The sequence below is a fragment of the Condylura cristata genome, unplaced genomic scaffold (genome assembly GCF_000260355.1).
Source record: "Condylura cristata isolate star-nosed mole 26May11 unplaced genomic scaffold, ConCri1.0 scaffold00015, whole genome shotgun sequence".
NCBI classification, from domain to species: domain Eukaryota; kingdom Metazoa; phylum Chordata; class Mammalia; order Eulipotyphla; family Talpidae; genus Condylura; species Condylura cristata.
Window position 1 is genome coordinate 37489771 of NW_004567116.1, and position 18597 is coordinate 37508367.

General features: G+C 47.4%; 1 protein-coding gene across 2 annotated transcripts in view; it reads right to left on the reverse strand.

The window, feature by feature from the left end:
* The window catches only part of CLPB (ClpB homolog, mitochondrial AAA ATPase chaperonin), a 130093-nt gene that overhangs the window by 11369 nt on the left and 100127 nt on the right, over positions 1-18597 (reverse strand). For both annotated transcript variants that reach the window (XM_012725572.1, XM_012725571.1), the window contains 3 exons: positions 14502-14616; positions 5642-5719; positions 4393-4448 (listed from right to left, as the gene is read on the reverse strand). In XM_012725572.1, the coding sequence (XP_012581026.1) occupies positions 4393-4448; positions 5642-5719; positions 14502-14616 (249 nt within the window). The remainder of the gene's footprint in view (positions 1-4392; positions 4449-5641; positions 5720-14501; positions 14617-18597) is intronic.

Sequence of the window (18597 nt, forward strand, 5' to 3'; positions counted from 1 at the left end):
TGCAAGTGTGAATGGGGGGGCAGTCCCTTTATTATTTTAAAATAAAACGTTTATTTATTTTTTCATTTAATCTAAAAGCTTCCCACTGGTTGGCTTAGGGGTGATTTCCAGGAAGTGGTCTCCTAGGGTGAGGCTAGAACACAATTAGCTCCAGGGACAGAGACCAGTTTGTAGGTGGGATGCTTACATATCTCACAGTTAACACAGGCTGAGTAGCTCCTCCTTTAGGGAATTTAGGGAGTTACAAGGGCATTCACAGGTGCTTGTATTGTCACCCAGAGTCTCCCTAGGCTCTTTTCCCACTGGTACACATTTCCATCTGTGATCTGGAAATCTCTCCACTTCTGAGATCTGGGGGTCGTGGGGTGTCCAAGTTTCTGAGGTAGGTATGTCTGAAATTCAGACCTTATTCTAGCTTGGCTGCTTGGTCAGAATTCTCTGTGATGCTTGTCTAGTTCAACACTCTGCCCCTGAAGTACAGGGTGACAGAAAGAGCCCAGGGTTGGAGCCAGGGGACTCAGTTTCCAGTCATAGTACTGCCACTCTCTGTGTGGCCATGGGACTGTTGCGTCTCTATTTTCAGGTATTGTTTCCTTCAGTATATCACTGGGCCTTGGTTCCTCTCCCTAAGAGGGCCTAACCTAAGAGATGGAAATGGGCTTAGGAAACTTGTTAAAGTCATGTGTGTGTATGGGGGGGTTGGAGGTGAGACTGTTATCAGAGCACATGGGAATGAGCCAGCTTTCTCAGAGGTCTCAGGCAAATCAGCCAAGAGAAACACATACTTCAGAGAGGCTGGGAACTTGGACATGGAGAAGCTGGAGTGCTGCCCAGAGGGGGCAATGGGTTGGAGGTCATGAGATGGCTATCTGATGATAAAAGCTGACAGTCACTTAGAGCTTATTGTATGTCTGACAATGTTTTAAGCAAGCCACCAAAGGCTTAGAACATGTACAAGCCTATGAGGTACTATTATTATCCCCACTTTACAGAAGAGAAAACTGAGTCACAGATTAAAGTAATATGCCCAAGATGACCCAAACTTGGCAATATGACTCTAAAACTGTGCCCTTAGCCACTATATTTTGGTGCCTCATTTTTCCCGCTGTCAGTAAGTTGGGTTCTGGATAGTCTTCATCTGAAGAGTCCTCAGGTTCATGACCAGATGTCAATTAGTGTTTCAGGATACCAAGAATACAAACTCTAGTGCTTACTTATTTCAAGGGTGCCCTATCTAGTTCTTCTACTGGTTTTCTATGCAACGTTGAAGATGGGCATGGTTTTCTTGGCTGGAATAATTTTGGCTATCTATGAACTTAGCTTAAGGTTATCTAAAAGTTAGGTAATAATAATGACAATAATATTCAACATATATTGGTTGCTTACTGTGCCAAGGATGGTGGTTAGCATTTTAAGTATTATGTCCTTTGGCCGTCATAACAGTTCAATGAGCTAGGCCCTCTTATTGAACTTATTTTACAGATAAGAAATGTCATGTAAGCAGAGATCCAAGTCCGCACAGTGGCTTAGAGTTGGGATCTGAACCACAGCAGTTGGACTCAGATCCTTGCTTTTTATTCTTTTGTCATACTGCCACCATAACTGTAAGTCTTAGGGGTCATAATTTCACAATGAAATCACAGAATGCCATGAAGGTTCTTTCTCAGGGATTATTAACCCTACTAGAAATTAACAAAAAGCAGCTCAATTTGGGAGAAACAGAACAGGCTAATGGGAGAATAAAAATGCTCGAAGATCTGACAAAAGAAATTATAAAAATGTGCAAACAATGCCTTTGAGACAAAAAAGTCCAGAGGTATTAGTGACTCTTTATAAATGAGGAAACTGAGGGTCAGACCGCCAGAACTCAGTCATATCACTTGACTCTCAGGCTAGTGGTCATTTCATTTAGTCAGCTCCACTTTGCACTGGGCCTGGAATACCCTGGATGCTTTCCACACCCTATTCCTCAGGTCCTGGAGGTGTTAGGTGCCCTGATTAGACCTGTAGTACAGGAAGGCAGATCTCAAACATCTGGCTATATGAGCAGAAAGCATCTATGTTAAACAGTCTATGATGAGTTGGCTCACAGAGCTAGCACAGGTTATGAGTTATTGTAGAAGCACTAGTAAGGATTTAAAAATAAAATCTGTGGATGGTCATAATTGGTTTTCTCAAGTTTCCCATTTCCCAATGTGAATAGGGACAAAATGACACATTTACAATGTTGCCTCCTATTGTAACTGAAAACAATGGCACTGAGGAGGCAAGAGACTGTATTCTGATCTCCCTTCTTTCCCTAGTAAGGGACCTTGATAAGTCTTTAATGTTGCTGGGTCTCAGTTTTCTCATCTGAAGAGTAGGTCTAATTCGGATCTATCCTCCTCATAGATCAACTAAGACAACGGACAAGCTACCACTGTGTAGTGTGCATAGAGATGAATAAATATGAAACAGGGCAGCAGGTACCTGGAACATGCTAGACTTGTATGATATCTCTAGATCCTCACGACAACCTTAGACACAGGGTGGAGAGTTTTGAGACAGAGAGCTGAAACTCTGAGTGGCCAGTAGAAAGCAGAACTGGAATCTGAGCCAAGGAAAAGACTGGCACCAGACCCTGAACTACCCAGCCTGTCACCAAGGGGCGATGGTGTTCCTTTCTTCTAAGCCAGGCATGTGGAGAAGGATACCCTCATCACCCTTTCAGGACACTCTGCACTGGTGTGAGTGTGCCTTTCACTAAACAGATGCATCATCAGTATTTTAACAAGCTCTTTCTCCTTTCCACACCAGTAAGTTGGCAGATACTTTCCTTCTACTTCCACTGTGTATGAAGACATATTAAGACAGCTTGGATAAGGAGATTATAATTTGTAATTAAATATTAACCTTTCTGACAGTATTAAAATTAAACCACTCAGAATTCTTCATCCCTAATCAGGTGGTTCCTGCCCGTAACTGCATCTTCCCTAATAGTCTTGCTAGTTTATGGCTCTTTCCAGAGTGCTAATTGTTTCAATCGCTGCCAACCTGATGAATTATCCTAAAAATGCTATTTCAGCTGAGCATATTAGCATGCCATGTGCCGCTTCTTGCCTGCCTGCCTGTCAAGTGGGTCTGTTCTGGCTTTGGTTGAGGCAGCCCTTAGCCAGGCCGAGGTAAGGAGGCCAAGGAACCTCCAGTTGGTTATTAGTCAGACAAGGGCTGTGGATGTGACTCAGGAAGACAGTCTGAGCTACCTTGTTTCTGTGGCTGCCAGACTCTCAGGGAGTAGCAAGAAGGCAGTTAAGTCTGAAGTAGAGTTCCCATGGGACAGGACTTTTTGCTGTTGGGGCCAAATGGCCAGCAGAGACCTGAACAACACCTCACTGCCCCAGCTGGGAGGTTCTCCAAGCCAGGCAAGGGCATCTAGTGTCAGGGAAAATGGGAATCTCAGCCTCCATACTAGGAAGGCTCATACAAGAATGTTTGGCTATAGTCGAACTGTTTCTGCAGTCTCCAGTGATTACTCTTTCTGAACATTTCTCTCTGTTCTGCATGAAAGCAAAATCCTGTGAGTCTAGAAAGTCAAAATAAACAGGCCTTGGAAAGACCGAGCCTGGGAGGCAGTGGGGATGAATAGGATGGGACGGGTCTCTCCTATAGTAAGTCACAAAGGAATGGGAACTGTGACTGTCTCACAGCCAAGGGTATACAAGACCATGTTTATAAGCTTAGAATGAAAGAGTAGTAATGTATCCTCTTTTCTCTGCTCATTTTCTCCTTTAGGCCCGAAGATTCCCTCTAGCATGGCTGTGATAGCACTGGACAGTAAGAGTATGTTTCTAAAGCTGCTGTCCTCTGCAGACTTAGGTCCTCAGGGCAGAGAGAATGTCTTCATCAATGCTATTATCAGTATCACATACAATTACTGACACAGAGTGGATGCTTGAAAATACTGTATCGATAAATTTAACTTGGTCCCTCAAAAACGGGGGGGGATGGGGTAGGGAGGGAAATGCACGGGACTATGGTGGTGGCACAGGGGTGATTTGGTGATGGGAAACCCATGGGGATTACAATTGAGATGAAAAAAAAAATGTGAAAAATGATGTAAAAATAAACTTTTTAATAAAAAAAATGCAAAAAAAAAAAAAAAAAAAAAAATTTAACTTGGTCCCTCAAGTGCCCCAAGTTAAGAAGATAAAGAAACTGAGGTCCAACGAAGGTTGATAACTTGCCCAATTCCTGGAAGACCTGATGGCCAAACAGGGACCAGGTTTGAGATCTGCTTCCTAAGCCAAGGCTCATCTTTTTGATCAGCTATTGCCAGATCCAGGAAGCCTAAGAGTTTCTGGATTAGCAGAGCAGTGTAGTCTCTGATCGACAGATCAGGCCTCTGGTCCTTACCTTTTTGGCATCCTTGTGCATATATTTGGCTGTCTGTTTGGCCAGCTCTGTTTTCCCTATGAAGAAGGAAGGGAGAGGTACTGGATTAGGACCAACGATATCACTAACACCTGAAATGAAAGTAATTAGAAATGAATGAAAATACCACAACTGACAGATGGGAGTTTTGAGGGTCAGTGATACTCCCAAATTCAATGAGGGCATTAATGGTGAAAGTGGGATCACCACTTGAAATGAAAGTATACATTGCATCTTGACTTTCCTGTGGATGGGACTGAGGTTTTTTCACTATAGCCACATTCGAAAGTATGGGAAGTTGTCTTATAATCCAGATCCCACCTGTACTTTCAAGCCCAGCACAAACCTTGCCTTTCCTAGTTGCTCCCTGACCTCCTGGCTCCCCACACTGCAACTCTCTAGAACACCCCTGGTCTTGCTATCTGCATGCTAAGAAGAGGGTGGGAGAGGCTAACAGGCACCTCTCCTTGGTTTCGCTGCCTTTGTAACATAAAGAAGGGATGACAATACCAGAAGAGGTGGCTCTGAAGTACCATTAGGTGTGATGGTGAAGCCTCTGGAAGTCACTGTGCAGTACAGGAAGTCAAATTCTATAGTACCATAGCATCATAGCACCATGGTGAGGTGACAGTAAACTCTGTGACCCTGCATCTGAGGGAGAACTGGGCCCATACACATCGTGAGAGGGGAAGGTGAGGTAACAAACCCACAAAGTTTCCCATCCAGACAATGGTGGGAGGTGGTGGGAATTGTGATGGTGGAGAGTGAGGGCTGAGTACGCTTCATCTAATCCAGCCCAAATAATAATCCATCTAATGTACTGCAACCTCTTTAGCTATGTACCTAGCACTGTGCTGGCCACCAGAGGCTTTCTTTAGCTTACTAAAGGGTTGTGTCCCAGGATGTCCTGAATAAGGTTAGCACGCTGGCAATGGAGGTGGTATACCCAAAAGGCTGTCTCTGTGTATGCAGACTGTCTATATCAGGGCTAAGAGATTCCCAAGAGGCTGCTCCTAATTCTCCAGAATTAGGTCCTGTACCACTGCTTCTAGAGGGAGGGAAAAATTTCAGCTGTCCCTAAGGTGACATGATCAAAAACAAAGTCCTCTTGCTGGCTCTGTATTTGGAGGCTGTGGTTTTGGTAGGTGAACTAGAGGTGGCTCAACTGGGGCTGTCAGTTTTGCATGCTCCCCCAGGTCTCCTCCCTCCTGGCAATTCTGCTCCCAGTTACCTATTCCAGACGATCCCAAGAAGAGGAAGACCAGAGGGTGTTCTTCATCATACCAGCCATTCTCCTTCCTCCGGATTGCTAGGGCCAAACACACAAGATGGGGGGACGGGGAGGGAGGCAGATAAATCAATGACACAAAAGGCAGGATAATTATCACTAAGTATACAATATGTTTTACTGCTCTGCGCCCACTCAAAGTCCTCACTACCATTAGTGCTGCCTAATCTGATTAGCTGGCAAGGCCCCTAGAGACACCTAATCAGGTTAGCATGGATTTGGAAAGCTGCCCAGAGCAGATTTCGGATAAAGTTTTCCAGGATGAGCACTCAGTGTTGCCAGGGAAACTGAAAGGCGGGTGGATGGTGAATGGAGGTGAAGGGAGTGGGGGGCTGGTGAAGGAGAATTCAAGAGGAACTTTAGCTGTCAGCTGGTTACCAATCTATTCGCCAATCGCGGAACTCTGAGCTTACTCCTTGCAAATGGAGAGGCAGGATCCCCTGGCAGGACTGGGGGATCCAGAATGTGAGCTCTGGACCCTTTCCCATTTGGGGAAACCAAGGCCCAGTCCACTGTCTAGAAGTATAGCCAAATGTACCTTCTGGAAGCTAATCGAGCATGTATGGAGCTTAGGGCCCAGGAAGGGTAAGCCACTTGGTTAGCATCTCTACCTACAATGGGGAGAATGCCACAGATATGTACTATTTTCCCTCGGGGCTCAGTTCTGAGACCTAACCCCTTTTCTTTCTGGAGAAGGTATATAATGATGCGCTGTGTAACCAAGGTAATGAAACTGAGTAACAAGTTACAAAGTGGGAGAAGCAGGCTAAGAAGCACTGCTTCTGTGGAAGCATCATTCAAGCGGAAGAGCAGGGGTGGAAAAGGGCAGACTCACCAGAAGAACTATTTATTGAATGTGCTACCTATCACTGGAAAAACTGCCAACATTTTACCATTCAAGACCCATACAAACTCCCTGAAAGTAGTATTTTTGGCTCCAAAATACTGACTAGGAAACTGAGGCACAAGATTGAGATTTGTCTCAATCACACAATGAGTAATAGTAGAGTCGGTCTCTCTTTAAGGCTTTTTTTTTTTTTTGGTTATATACGGTTGCTAAAAAAAGTAAGCATCACTTTAGGTTGCATTAATGAAACATGGCAGTCAGAAGCAGGGAGGGGACAGAGTGCTTTGCAATATCTAGGTTGGTCTGTTAGATTGCAAGCTGTTTTAGGAATAACTGTTTTAGGAGCTCAAGTCCCTGTTGTGGTCTTTCTCATCTCAATCTACTGCTTCAACTTAAAGTGCTTTCGCTCTAGTCTGGCCATGACAGAAACACATGGAAATTATGCAACTTTATGGGCATCAGATTAGACGCAGCCTAAGTGTAAGATGCTCCCTGAGAATCCTGAAGAAGGCCTGAGGAGACACTAAGTCCAATCTCTCCCCTGGTCAAGGTCCCAGATCTCTAAACTGACTGGCTTGGTGCTCTGGAAGGCTTGACTCCAAGGAAACCCACAGGTCTCATAGGAACCTCAAGCCTCACTGAGAGGAGTCCCCAGTATCCTGTCAGAAAGAACCTGGGGACAGGGGTATTCAGGGAGATGGAGGTATAAATGGCAAAGGATAGACTTTCGCCAAGCACTTTGTGTGGATGTAGGTTGAGGAGGAAGTGAGAGAGTGGTCATCTGAAAGGAGTCACCTTCTTTAAATAGTTGGCTGAACTGAGAATGTAGGTTGGAAAGAAGCTGAAATGTTGAGGCCACACTCATACAAGTGGCCCCCAGGGTAAATGGGATCCCCCAGAATGTCAAGTACCTGAGATTCTGATTCTAACCTCTCTTTCAGGAAAGTTTCCCAACCCACTGAGAGCTGCAGACTGCTGGGCTATGTGGTTCAAAAACACCAAGGAGAATGTGGAAATTGGATTATGCCTGGGGCCATCTTTCCCCCCTTCTTTTCTAATAATGCACCTTGGAGAGAGCTCTTTATAATGCCAGGCAGACTCCACTGCACAGCTGTCCCTGGTCAATTCTGCCAGACCCAGGGCATGAATCTGGAGTGGGCTTGATCTGGGCCCCCCATGAAACAGGCGAAATGCCAACCATTAAGCAATTACAACTCTGGATATTTCTAATAATATCTGAAGAGAAAAACGGCCAAGCAGATGGAGTCCGACAGAATGAAAAATGGAAGCAGCTATAAAGGACTGGGGAAGGCAGGCTCCCAGAGTGTGTGGTTGGCAGGGTGGCTGAGGACCAAGGACCAGGGAGCCTTGAGGGCCCTGTCAGCCAGGGTAGAGGCTGGGACAGTCAGAGACCTGCATGGGCCCTCTTGGGATGTGGCTGCGGATGCCAGTGATCTCACAGTGGACTAGAAAATCCAGCAATTTACTTTGGCAGCACTTCACAGTCTATAAAGAACTTCTGTACACGTAATTGCATTTGAGCCTTGTTATGGATTTATGAGGCAGGCAGGGCAGGGACTTGATTCCCATTTTATAGATGAGAAAGTAGATGAGTTAGGTGACCTGCTCAAGGTTACAGTTAAATAAATGAAGACCCTGGGATTTAGCCCCAGCTCCTGGAAAACTATCCCCATGTGTCTTCCAGATTGGCTCACTCAGTTATTCTGCCCATGGCCTGAGGAGCCAATCTCCCGATGTCTCAGTACTGCACTCTGGGTTCAAGGTCAACCGAGCTGGCAGCTCAGCCCCTTTCCACGCTGGTGCCACCTGCAGGGCCCACCTGCAGGTTCTAACAGGCTCTGCTGCTGCTCCACAGGCTGGGCCAGGGCCTCCTGGCTGTGTCCTACCCTTACTAGGACATGTTCTCCTGGCCATGTCTGCCACAGCCGAGCCACCTTAAAGCTCACTTGCAGCAGCCTTGTTAATTAACTCCCCCACACCACATCCTCACCACTGACTCCTGGGGCACTCTGGCGTGTGCTCATCTCCAGGGCTGTAGGGCACAGAGGGCAGGAGTACATGAGCTAGTTCGGAACCCAGGCGCTGCTGCTTACTAGCTAACTTTGAGTAAGATGCTCCTTTAAAATCTGTTTCTTCACCTACAAAACGAGCAATCGCATATGCTGAGTCAGCCCCATCAAGATGAAATTAGTAGATGATTATAAAGCACTTTTTAAGTTGCAAAGAGTGGAATAAGTAAAAAATAATGATCATTACAGCAACAGCAGCTCTACAGGCATCTCTTTCACTCTTATACTAATTCAGTGAAGTAGGTATTAGGAGGTATTATTTCCATTTTACAGAGGAGACTGAGATTCAGAAGAGGGCAGTGGGAAAGATTTCATCTGTCAGCACCCTCAACAGGGGAAAGGCGGACCCAGACCTTTCTATTCCATAATAGCAGATGCCAGGTGTCCTACTGATAGAGGGGCTCCTTCTATTTTTTTTTTAAGCTTTATTTTATTTATACATATAAGTACCAGGGTGTAGGTGGTGAGAGGATTCACCACAGACAGAGTGGGAAGCAGAGGAGGCAGATTGACTGAAATACACTGCTGAGGGGAGCAAACAGTGGCGAGACAGGAGAGGTCTGCTGTGCCATGTGGGTCAGCTCCCTGGCTGGGGATAGCTTCATAGTGCTGAGACTTAATCCCCTGTCCCACCAGGGAGGCCCCCAAGGGGGTCTCCAGAAGAGTCCCTCACTAGACTGCTGGTTAAAAGAATTCTTGGTTTTTCTGGAGATTACAAGTGGGAAAAAACAGCTATTTCAGCTCCCATTTTACAAGGAAATGTGAGGCCAGACCAAGAGTCTCTTATGGCTACAAGTGGTTACTACTGCCCTTGGTAAATTTGGCTTCCACTTTCTTCTTAATCCCTCTTCATGGGGTCTTTGTCAATCTGTCAAACAGACAAGCTCTGTGCTGGATGCGAGGGCACCCTAAAGAAGCCTAAAACAAAGTTGTGTCTTTTAGGTAAATGTTACTTTGAACACTGGGTTCCAAATGGGATGGCAGCACCCAGAAAAGTGTGGAAGGAACCCTTTGTACCTGACTGATGTTTGTGCCAAAACATAAGGGGAGTTCATGCAGTCAGGGTAGGATGGGACATTTGTGCCTCGGGTTTGGAGGTTGCAAGAGAACACATCTCTTCTTAGTATGGAAGGACTTGTCTTTATGAAGGCAAATGACTGCTACTGTCTAACATTAAAAATGCAAAAATAAGTTTTTGCTGAGCCTTCAGCAAACCCCCCCCAATTGCGTGTACAAGTATGTGCATGCACATGTGGGCTCACACTTTTTCACTTGAATTCAACCTGTGTGGGCAACCCTGTGGGAACAGCTGAATGAAAGGTAGTTTCTGACCTTTGAGAGGTAAAGTGAAAGAGGCAGGCTCCACAGAGCATACGTAACATGGGCACAGGTGAAGCTTGTGGCAGAACAACAATTTTGCAGATTAATCACTACCAATCCTTAGTGAAGGGCTGACCTATTTCTCAGCTCAGAAGGGAAGGTTGAGAAAGGTGTAGGGGCTGGGCACATTATATTTTGGAACAGTCAAAGAGGGAAGGGAAACATGAGATAGGACAGTGAGCCCAAGGTGTATGCGGCATGGTTGATACCGAATCCTGAACAGCTTGAACTCGGAGCAGACCCCAGATAGGATGAGGAGGCAGAGGCAGGTGCGGAAGTAGATGAGAGAGGGCCTTCCCTGGTGATGCAACAGGTTGAAGCACAGCACTATGAAGCTATTGCAGCCACTGCAGCACAAGTTCGATCCCTGGCCAGGGGGTGACACACAAGGCGTGGCAGACCTCTCCAGACCCACCCACTGCTCCCCTCAGCAGCATATTTCTGCTCCCCACTCTGTCTTTGGTGAATCCTCCCCCCCCACCTCTGACCTGTACCCCAGTTCTGTATGTTTAAATAAAGTTTAAAAAAAAATAAAGTAGATGATAGAGCTTGATACCTGATTGGCTGTAAGGATGACAACGAGGATTGGGGTGGTCAATGAATCCTCTACATTTCTTTTGAGAAGCCAGTGACAGGAGTGCCTTTACTGAGAAAGGTACACAGGAGGTGGGCAGGTTGGGGGGTGGCAGAGTGGAACACTGATTTTTCTGAATGGGCACTGGTTGCCTTTCTGAGGAACACGGTGGAGTACAAAGGTGCTGAGGTTCTAGGAGGTCTGCCTGACAGGGTAGATGCCCACCCGCTCCCACTACCAAGAGCAGTCTGGATTCGAGAAGGAGAGTCCCACCTTCAATGCCAACGCTCTGGCTTGTGGAGTGTAGACTGGCCCTGTTTTGGCTCTAGTGACCCTAGAAGACCAGAGAGGCCATGGGACCTGGGTTGTGGGGCTGGTGCTTTATCTCCTGCATTTGTAAGGTGGTAACTGTGCGCCAGCCTTGCTAGAAGCCCTGCAGCTGGGGATCACACTGATAAATTCACTGTATTACTTTGCACAAATCAATATCCCAGCACTTACCAGGGGTTGATGTGACCGAAATTGGTTTCAGCCAATTCGTGAGGGTAATAAATGGCCATTTATCAAATCAATTCATTCTGCAGCACTTCACTGACTGCCCATCCTCATGGCACCCATGGGGTGCCAGGCTCCACCCAGCCAGTCCCTACCACACATTATCAGAGACTAGCCTGGGTAACCCAGAGAGGCCTGGCCTAGCTTCTTGAGCCACCCCTCTCCTGCACCTGCAGGCCCTTGAGGACCTGAGGTACTAGCTGCTTGCCTACTACAAAGTCTGACCCAGACAACACCTTGTATGTGTTAAGAGCTAAGAGCTGAAAGTTATCTGACTGTTACCTTTGTGATCCCAGGAGCAGAGCTCCTCAGCAAGGTGGGTGCAGTTGTTGCCTTACAAACAGAGGAAATAAAGCACAATCCCCAGAGCCCAGGCCCCAATAGGTCTTTTTTGGAGTCACTAGAGCTAAGCTGAGTCAACCTACAAGCCACAGGACAAGTAGAGCCATTCTAATCTGAGGCAGAGTTCTGGTGACAGAATGGAGCCCTGGATAGAAAGATTCAGGGTAGATGCTAATATTTTGGGCAACGGGATAAGAGGAGGCAAGGAGAAAGTGGATGATGCATCAGAGGTTAGTAAGGGAACAGGGGAAGAGGTAAGTCTGGACTGGCATTAAGGACCATTCCAGTCTTAAAGAAAATAACTGTGGGGATATTACTGATCTAACAGAACTAACTGTCCTAAAGAGCACAGTGCCTAGCCCTAGAAGGTAAATGGCTTGAAGAAGGGACTGTTTATTCATTGCTGTTAGGCACATACTAGAACTGAAAAAGCCAGTCAGTGATGGACTGGGCTAGACCCCCTGACGCCCCCCTCTCCTCAGGATACAGACGAGGAAACTGAAACATGGAGAAGCAGACTAGCCTGAGCTGCACAGCTGCCAAGGGGCCAACCTGTTATTGGAGGCCAGGTTGGTCCAACTCTTTCCATCTCCATGACTTTCGCCTCCTCCCACCCCCAACTGTCTACTTCTGGAAGCTTCACAACCCAGAGCCCTGAGAAGACAGGGAGAAGTAGGTGAGAGAAGCAGGCAACTGCTGGGAAAAAGCTGTGTAAAAAGTGGAGGGGAAATTACATTGCCAGCTACAGTTCTGGCCCATGTGGGCATGAGGCGGTAGCTGAACATACTGTCTTAGGTACCCGCTCCATAATGTATCTCCCACAGACTCCTTTCTTCAACTCGAGGGGCTTCCTGACTCTCCCTTCCCTCCACCTCAGATATTGCCTTGGTAAAGAAGGGGAGGGGCGGCTGCCAAGGTGGTGGTAGAGGGTGGATATCTGCACCCCGACCTAAGCAGCAGCCTGGTGGGGTGGGCCTGAGTAGGGGAGCTTTGTGCATTCAGAGAAAGTTCTCTCCGGCTCCTATGTGTGCCTGCAGGCAGCCTCTGACCTCTAGTTATTGAAGCAGTGCTGGTCTATGGGCCCCTTTTATCTGCAGGGTCAGGCTCCTGATGAGGGGCCTGTGCGTCCCAGTGGTACGTGAGGATGGAGACGAGGCTGGGCCCAGTGCGTCACAGGAGCAGCTGCCCTCTATTTTCAATTACTCCTCTAATTGGTATCTAAGAGTGAATGGTGTGATCCCAGAATGTTCCAAAGGGTCATCATAGCTTCAGTCTGATGCTTTCTTTCGTCAGGATCAGAACCTGGTGCTGCCTTGGCAGTCACTGACTGAATTAGGTGGAACTAGATGCTTGGAGAGAAGAAGTTAGTAACCTGTGAACTAAGACACTGCAGGTCAGAGGGCTTAAAGTTGAAATGAATGGGGACTACGCCTGAGGGGAGAAATAAAAAATTTAACAATGTAAGAAAATAAATCTAAAAAAGCCACACAAAAACAAAACTTGAGCTGAGCATCAAAATAGCCTGCAGGGCTTGTGAAAACAGATTGTTGGGCCCTAAGTTTCTGATTCCATAGCTCTGGATTGGGGCCAGAAATCTGCATCTGAAAGTTTCCAGAGAGGCCCTCCCTGGTGGTGCAATGGGTTACAGCGCAGCACTGCAAGCTGGCTGTAGCCCTGTAAGTGATGAGTTCGATCCCTGGCCCCAGAGGTAATCCACCTGGTGCGGCAGACCTCTCCTGATCCGCCCGCTGCTCCCCTCAGCAATGTACTTCGTCAGTCGACCTGTTTTGCTCCCCACTGTCTCCACTGAACCCTCTCACAGCCCCTGCACTCTGCCTATACCCCAGTTCTGTATCCATAAATAAATAAATCTTTTTTTAAAAAATAAAAGTTTCTGGAGAACAGAGATGTTGCTAGTCCTGAGACTGTGCTTTGAGAACTACTGCCTTGGGGACACCCTTGTCTAAGCGGGGCCTAGGGTTTCTCTGCCTTGCCTCATCTGTCTTGAGATGCCCCTTAGAGTCATATACCTGAGTCAGAATAAAGATGAGGCCACTGTCTTGAGCAGAATCCCAGTTTCATCTCTTTCCATGGGGTGTGCCTGGGCAGGAGGCCAGGGTTGAGGAGGTAGCATGGCTCCGAGCAGTCAAAACACAGTGTTTTGCAAGCATCCTTAGTAGGGGACTTAGTAGGGGAACTGAGCTTCCTAGCCCCAGCCAGTCGCTGAGCTTTTTCTCTGGGCTCACTCTGGTGTTCTCCGGTTGTCTTGTGGCCTTGCCTTTAAGTGGTCTTCCTTGCCATGCTGCCACCACTGCCTTGATTCCTCGCTTCTAGGCACAGGTGTGAGCATCCAAACATGCACACTCCCCAGAAATGCAGATTTCTGGCCCCAACTCAGAGCTATGAACTCAGGTGTGTACAACTACAGCCAAGTGTGCCAAGTGTGCACTGAGCATCCTTGGGCTTGAGCATCCACATTAGTGGCAGGAGGGCGGAAAATAAGCCCAAGTTAACTTCATTTACCCTACACATGGACAGACCTTTAGGGAGAAAAAGCTCTCTTTCAGGATGACCTCCTGGAAACTGAACCATCTGCCGGCAACCTGGACTAAAGTATGGCAGTGTCTCAGGCTGAGAGATATAAATCAGAAGTCCATGTTTGGCTCAGCTGCTCCCTTCTTGAGTCTCAGTTTTCCTACCTGGAAAGTAGGCTTCAGGCAACAGACCACAGAAGGTCAGAGTTAAAGTCTAGGCTAGGGAAGCAGCCTTGAGCAAAGGACTGAAGTGCTCTTCTCACTGGTAAATCAGGGGCTTAATGGTACCAACCTCACAGGGGTGTGATAGGGATTAAATGACATGGCATGTGCCGAGAGCTTGTCACAGTGTCTAGCATGTAGAACGTAAAAAATAAAGCTGTAATATTATCAGCCACCTCTGCACAGGAGGGTGGCAGCAGGATGCACACCTCACTGGAGCAGACCGGGGCAAGGGCTGGCTGGCGGTCTGCATACTCACCAGCGCCCACCGTGGCGATAGCGTTCTCCTGTCCGATGATGTGCTCTCTCAGCCGCTGCTCCAGGGGAAAGCGGCGCCGCTCCTCAGCCTCTCGTTTCCGTTGCTTCTCCTGGTACTTTGGGGGGAGAGGGAAGGTGGTTCAGGAGCACTGGTCAGGGGCAAAACACAGGTCTGGGTCTCCAGGGGTTTTGATTCACAGCTCTGACTCATAATCACTAGAGCTGGTCCAGTCTTTCCCTCTGTTCCTTCATCCTGACCCTCACCCCATCTCCAGTGGTCACTGTTCTGGGTCCTGGCTCCCCCTACTAGTAAAACAAATACTACTAGTAGAGTAACCCTTGACTCTGGAGTCCGACAGAAGACCTGAGTTCGAATCCCAGCTTTATTACTTATACCGATGTGTTTATTGCCTGGAACAAGTTCCTACATCTCAGTTTTCTCAGCTGTAAATTGGGAATTTAGCATGATCCTGGCTGGCATGTGGTGAATACTTAATATATACTTCCCTTTTCTCATCCTCTTGAAAATCGCTTTGGTTTTCAAGCCAGTTATGAACATGCTCTGTTCAACAGCACTGCATTTCACTTAGATATAATTATTCAGCAATGGCTCTGTGCTAGGTCCTCAGCAGGCCAGGATGAAAAGTAAGGTGGACTAAGGAGGGTGAACTAAGAGGACAGTATCCTGCCCTGGGAGGTTCCAGCAGATGCTGAGAGCCTGGTGTGTGCCTAACTCTCTGCTTAGTCCACTTCAGAAAACATGAGAGGGGGAGGCATGAACTAGGTCACGCTGAGAAGATGAAGTGGAGAGCCAGACCTTGCCCCTAGGGAGATCAAGTTTGGCAGAGGAGGTGAGTCTACAAATACTCAGGAACAACAGAACTTTTCCTCATGTTCTGAAGCACACATGCCTACTTCTAGCACTGTACCTATCACTAAAAAGCCTACCTGAAAACAGGTTTGCTGCACACTTTTGACTCTGCCTTCCAAATCAATTATGAGTTCCCTGAGGGCAGACATTGTCTTTACTCACTGCGGTTCCCAGCACAGTGGAGGCATCTGAATGTTTGCAAAAATAAATTTGATGACAGATGGGAAGAGGAGAGTATGAGCAGACTGGGTGCAGGGGAGGATACATAAAGCATGGTTCTTTTTTTTGGTGGTGGTGGTGGTGGCTTCCTGGGAGACAGGGGGCTTGAAGAAGCTGGAATACTAGGTGGGGCGGTGGTTGTGGGACTATACAGAGACCAGGCAGGCAGGGAGGGTGTGCAGGTCTGGGGGCTGGAGATGGAGAGAAGAAAGCAGGTCTTGGATTGGGATGGAAAGAACCAAGTGTTCAGAAGCCTCTCTTCCCCTAAGACCCTGATAACACTGACAGCTTTCTAGAAAGAGAGTTGCCAACGTAAGGCCCTGTCATAAAAGTTGTAGCTGCAGATTGCTCTTGCGGGCAGAGTGGATGAAAAATACCTGCTGCTTGGGCAGTGTTTTCCTGTTACGGTAGTGACCTTGACAGAAGTTAAAAAAAATAAATAGCAAACAATCCAATTTTGGCTGTTGCTATCAGTCTGTAACTGAAAGCTCCCATCAGTCCTGGGGTTTCATATGGAGCAATAATTCGGTACTGATCCCAGTGGAGTGACACTTGCCGGTTGGAATCCAGAGTGTCACTGTGCAGCTCCCTCAGGCGCCACATACATCACCCAGCTCTGACGACTCCTGCCATATATCTGCTTCCTTCTCCTCCCTGCCCACCCAGCCTCTGTCAGTGCTCAGGGTCCATGGGCTGGAAGGCTCTGACGGTGAGATGCACAGGTGCTGCAGGCGCTTGCTGGTACAGTACCAGCTTGTGTGAAGGAGGCTTGAAGCGATAAGAGACTGGCCCCCAAGGGTTTGCTGGGTCTGGCTCCTCCCTTCTACTCAGTGATGGGTCTGAGTATCTTGCCTCTGGGCCATTGGTTACATTGTTCCCTCAAGCTTTCTCTAGTCCTGTCTATTTCTGAGTGGCCTGGTGATCCCTGCTTCAATAGCATGTTGTCGGGGGAGACTGCTGTAAGGCTTTGTGCCTGCCCCTGGGATCTCTAGGGCACTTGTTAAACCACCTGCTTGTCTCTCTATGCTCAATCATGAGGTCTTCAGAGATAAAGACCATGCCGTATTCATCTTTTTAGCTCCAGCCATCGCACAGGGCCTAGCTCATGGGAGTCAGTACATGCTGACAAGTGAATGACGTGGCTACAATTTGAAGACTAGCTGCTGCCTGCCAGGCACTGTACTCAGCACTTGGTGTGTAATGTCTCCTTTAGTCGCTGCATTATTTGGAGCAATAATTCGGTACTGATCCCAGTGGAGTGACAATTGCCAGCTGGAATCCAGAGTGTCACTGTGCAGCTCCCTCAGGCGCCACATAGATCACATACATCACAGCTCTGGTGACTCCCGCCCTCTATCTGCTTCCTCCTCCCTGTCCACCCAGCCCCTTGGATCTTCTTTTGGCTTACAGTGGGACAGGATATGTGTGGAAGAATGAACAAGCTTTGCTCCAAAGACCTGAATTCTAACCTCACCTCATCTACTGACTAGTTAGCTGGCCTTGGAGAAGTCAATTCACCTCCCAGAATTTTAGTTTCTCCATCTCTCACATGGGCTGGTACTCATACCTACCTTGCAGTGTCTCTGTGGGACATGGGGGACAATTACATGAAATAATTTGAGGGTCTCTGGCACACAGTGGACAGCATAGTAGCAGGCCCTCTGCAAGCCTTTGGTAATGTTAGCCTTCCTCTTTGCTGTATCTTGAGAACTGATGGGCAATTTCTGGGGCAGGAACTCTTAGCTAATTTAATCTACATGGTGCTCCAAAGATAAAGGGAAGAGTTGCTGTGGCTTAAGAGGAAGCCAGATACCAAGTCTAGTTGGGTGTTCTTCTGCTCTTGAGGCTCCTTCCTCTAGAAGCCCTAGTTGGGAGGACCACCATCTCAACACCAATTCTGGGGAAGCCTCAACTGCTTGGTGCTCACCTTTGCTCACTGATTTTCCTTTTGTAGTAGAGAATTCTGCTTTTAGGTACTTTACAGCCACAGGACATAGTTTTTCCTTTGCTACAGGCAAATCCAACATGAGTTTTCTCACTACTTTGTTGGTTTGAGTATGACCACCGTGGCTTCCCTAAGTGTTCTCCAGGCCAACATTTCTGTACCTCTTCTTCAATGGCATAGTTTTAGGTTGTTCTAATATTCCTCACATTTTCTTGGACAAACAGAAGGGCCCTTGACTTCCATACAAGTGAGCACTCAGCACATTATACCACGATCTGCTGTGTCTCAAGCTTTCTAGATGATCCTGGGAAGAGTTTCACTGTGGCCTGAATCTGAGCACAGCCTAGAGTCCTAAATATCTATCCATAAATACTTTGAAAACTTTTTGATAAAATGTATAGGACATTGGGATTCAACCAGGTACAAAGTTACAGCTTCATACTCTTTTCCCAATGCTTAGAATATAGTTGGTATTTTTAGAGTGTGATGAATGAATGAATGACTTTTAACTGTATGAAATATGACCCTAGGCTTTTGAAAAGCCATCTAGGAAAGGCCTGTATGTAGTCTGAGGGCGAGAAGGCACTTGGAAGGGCCTGCCCTTTGAAGAGAAGGGGACTAAGACTACAGGGATGATATAGAGCAAGGCACTGATTTGATTGTGTTCCACTAGGGAAGCAAGAGCAGGTGACCCAGTCTGCAAAAGCAAAGGGAACTGGGCTGAGAGGAAGTGGGAAGAAGCCACCCAGGAGAGTAGGAGTGGGGGAGTGATCATCTTCCTAATAAAAGCCATATGCAATTAGCGTTAGAAGTCCTCACCTGGAGCCAGCAGCAATCAGCTCCCCATGTTGCATCTCAGTTGGATAATCGCAGCCACTGGTTTCCATCATTCTTGATTTAATATGGCACCCCTCGTGGCTGTGAGTGCATTTACAGGAAAGGGCGGGAGGCCAAGGCGAAGCCTAGCTGGGTTTGCTCAGAGGTGGGTGTCTGGGCAGAGTGGCTCTGAGTGAGAAGGTTACAAGGAGAAGGGTTTTGGCAGGTACCTCCAGTGTTGGACAT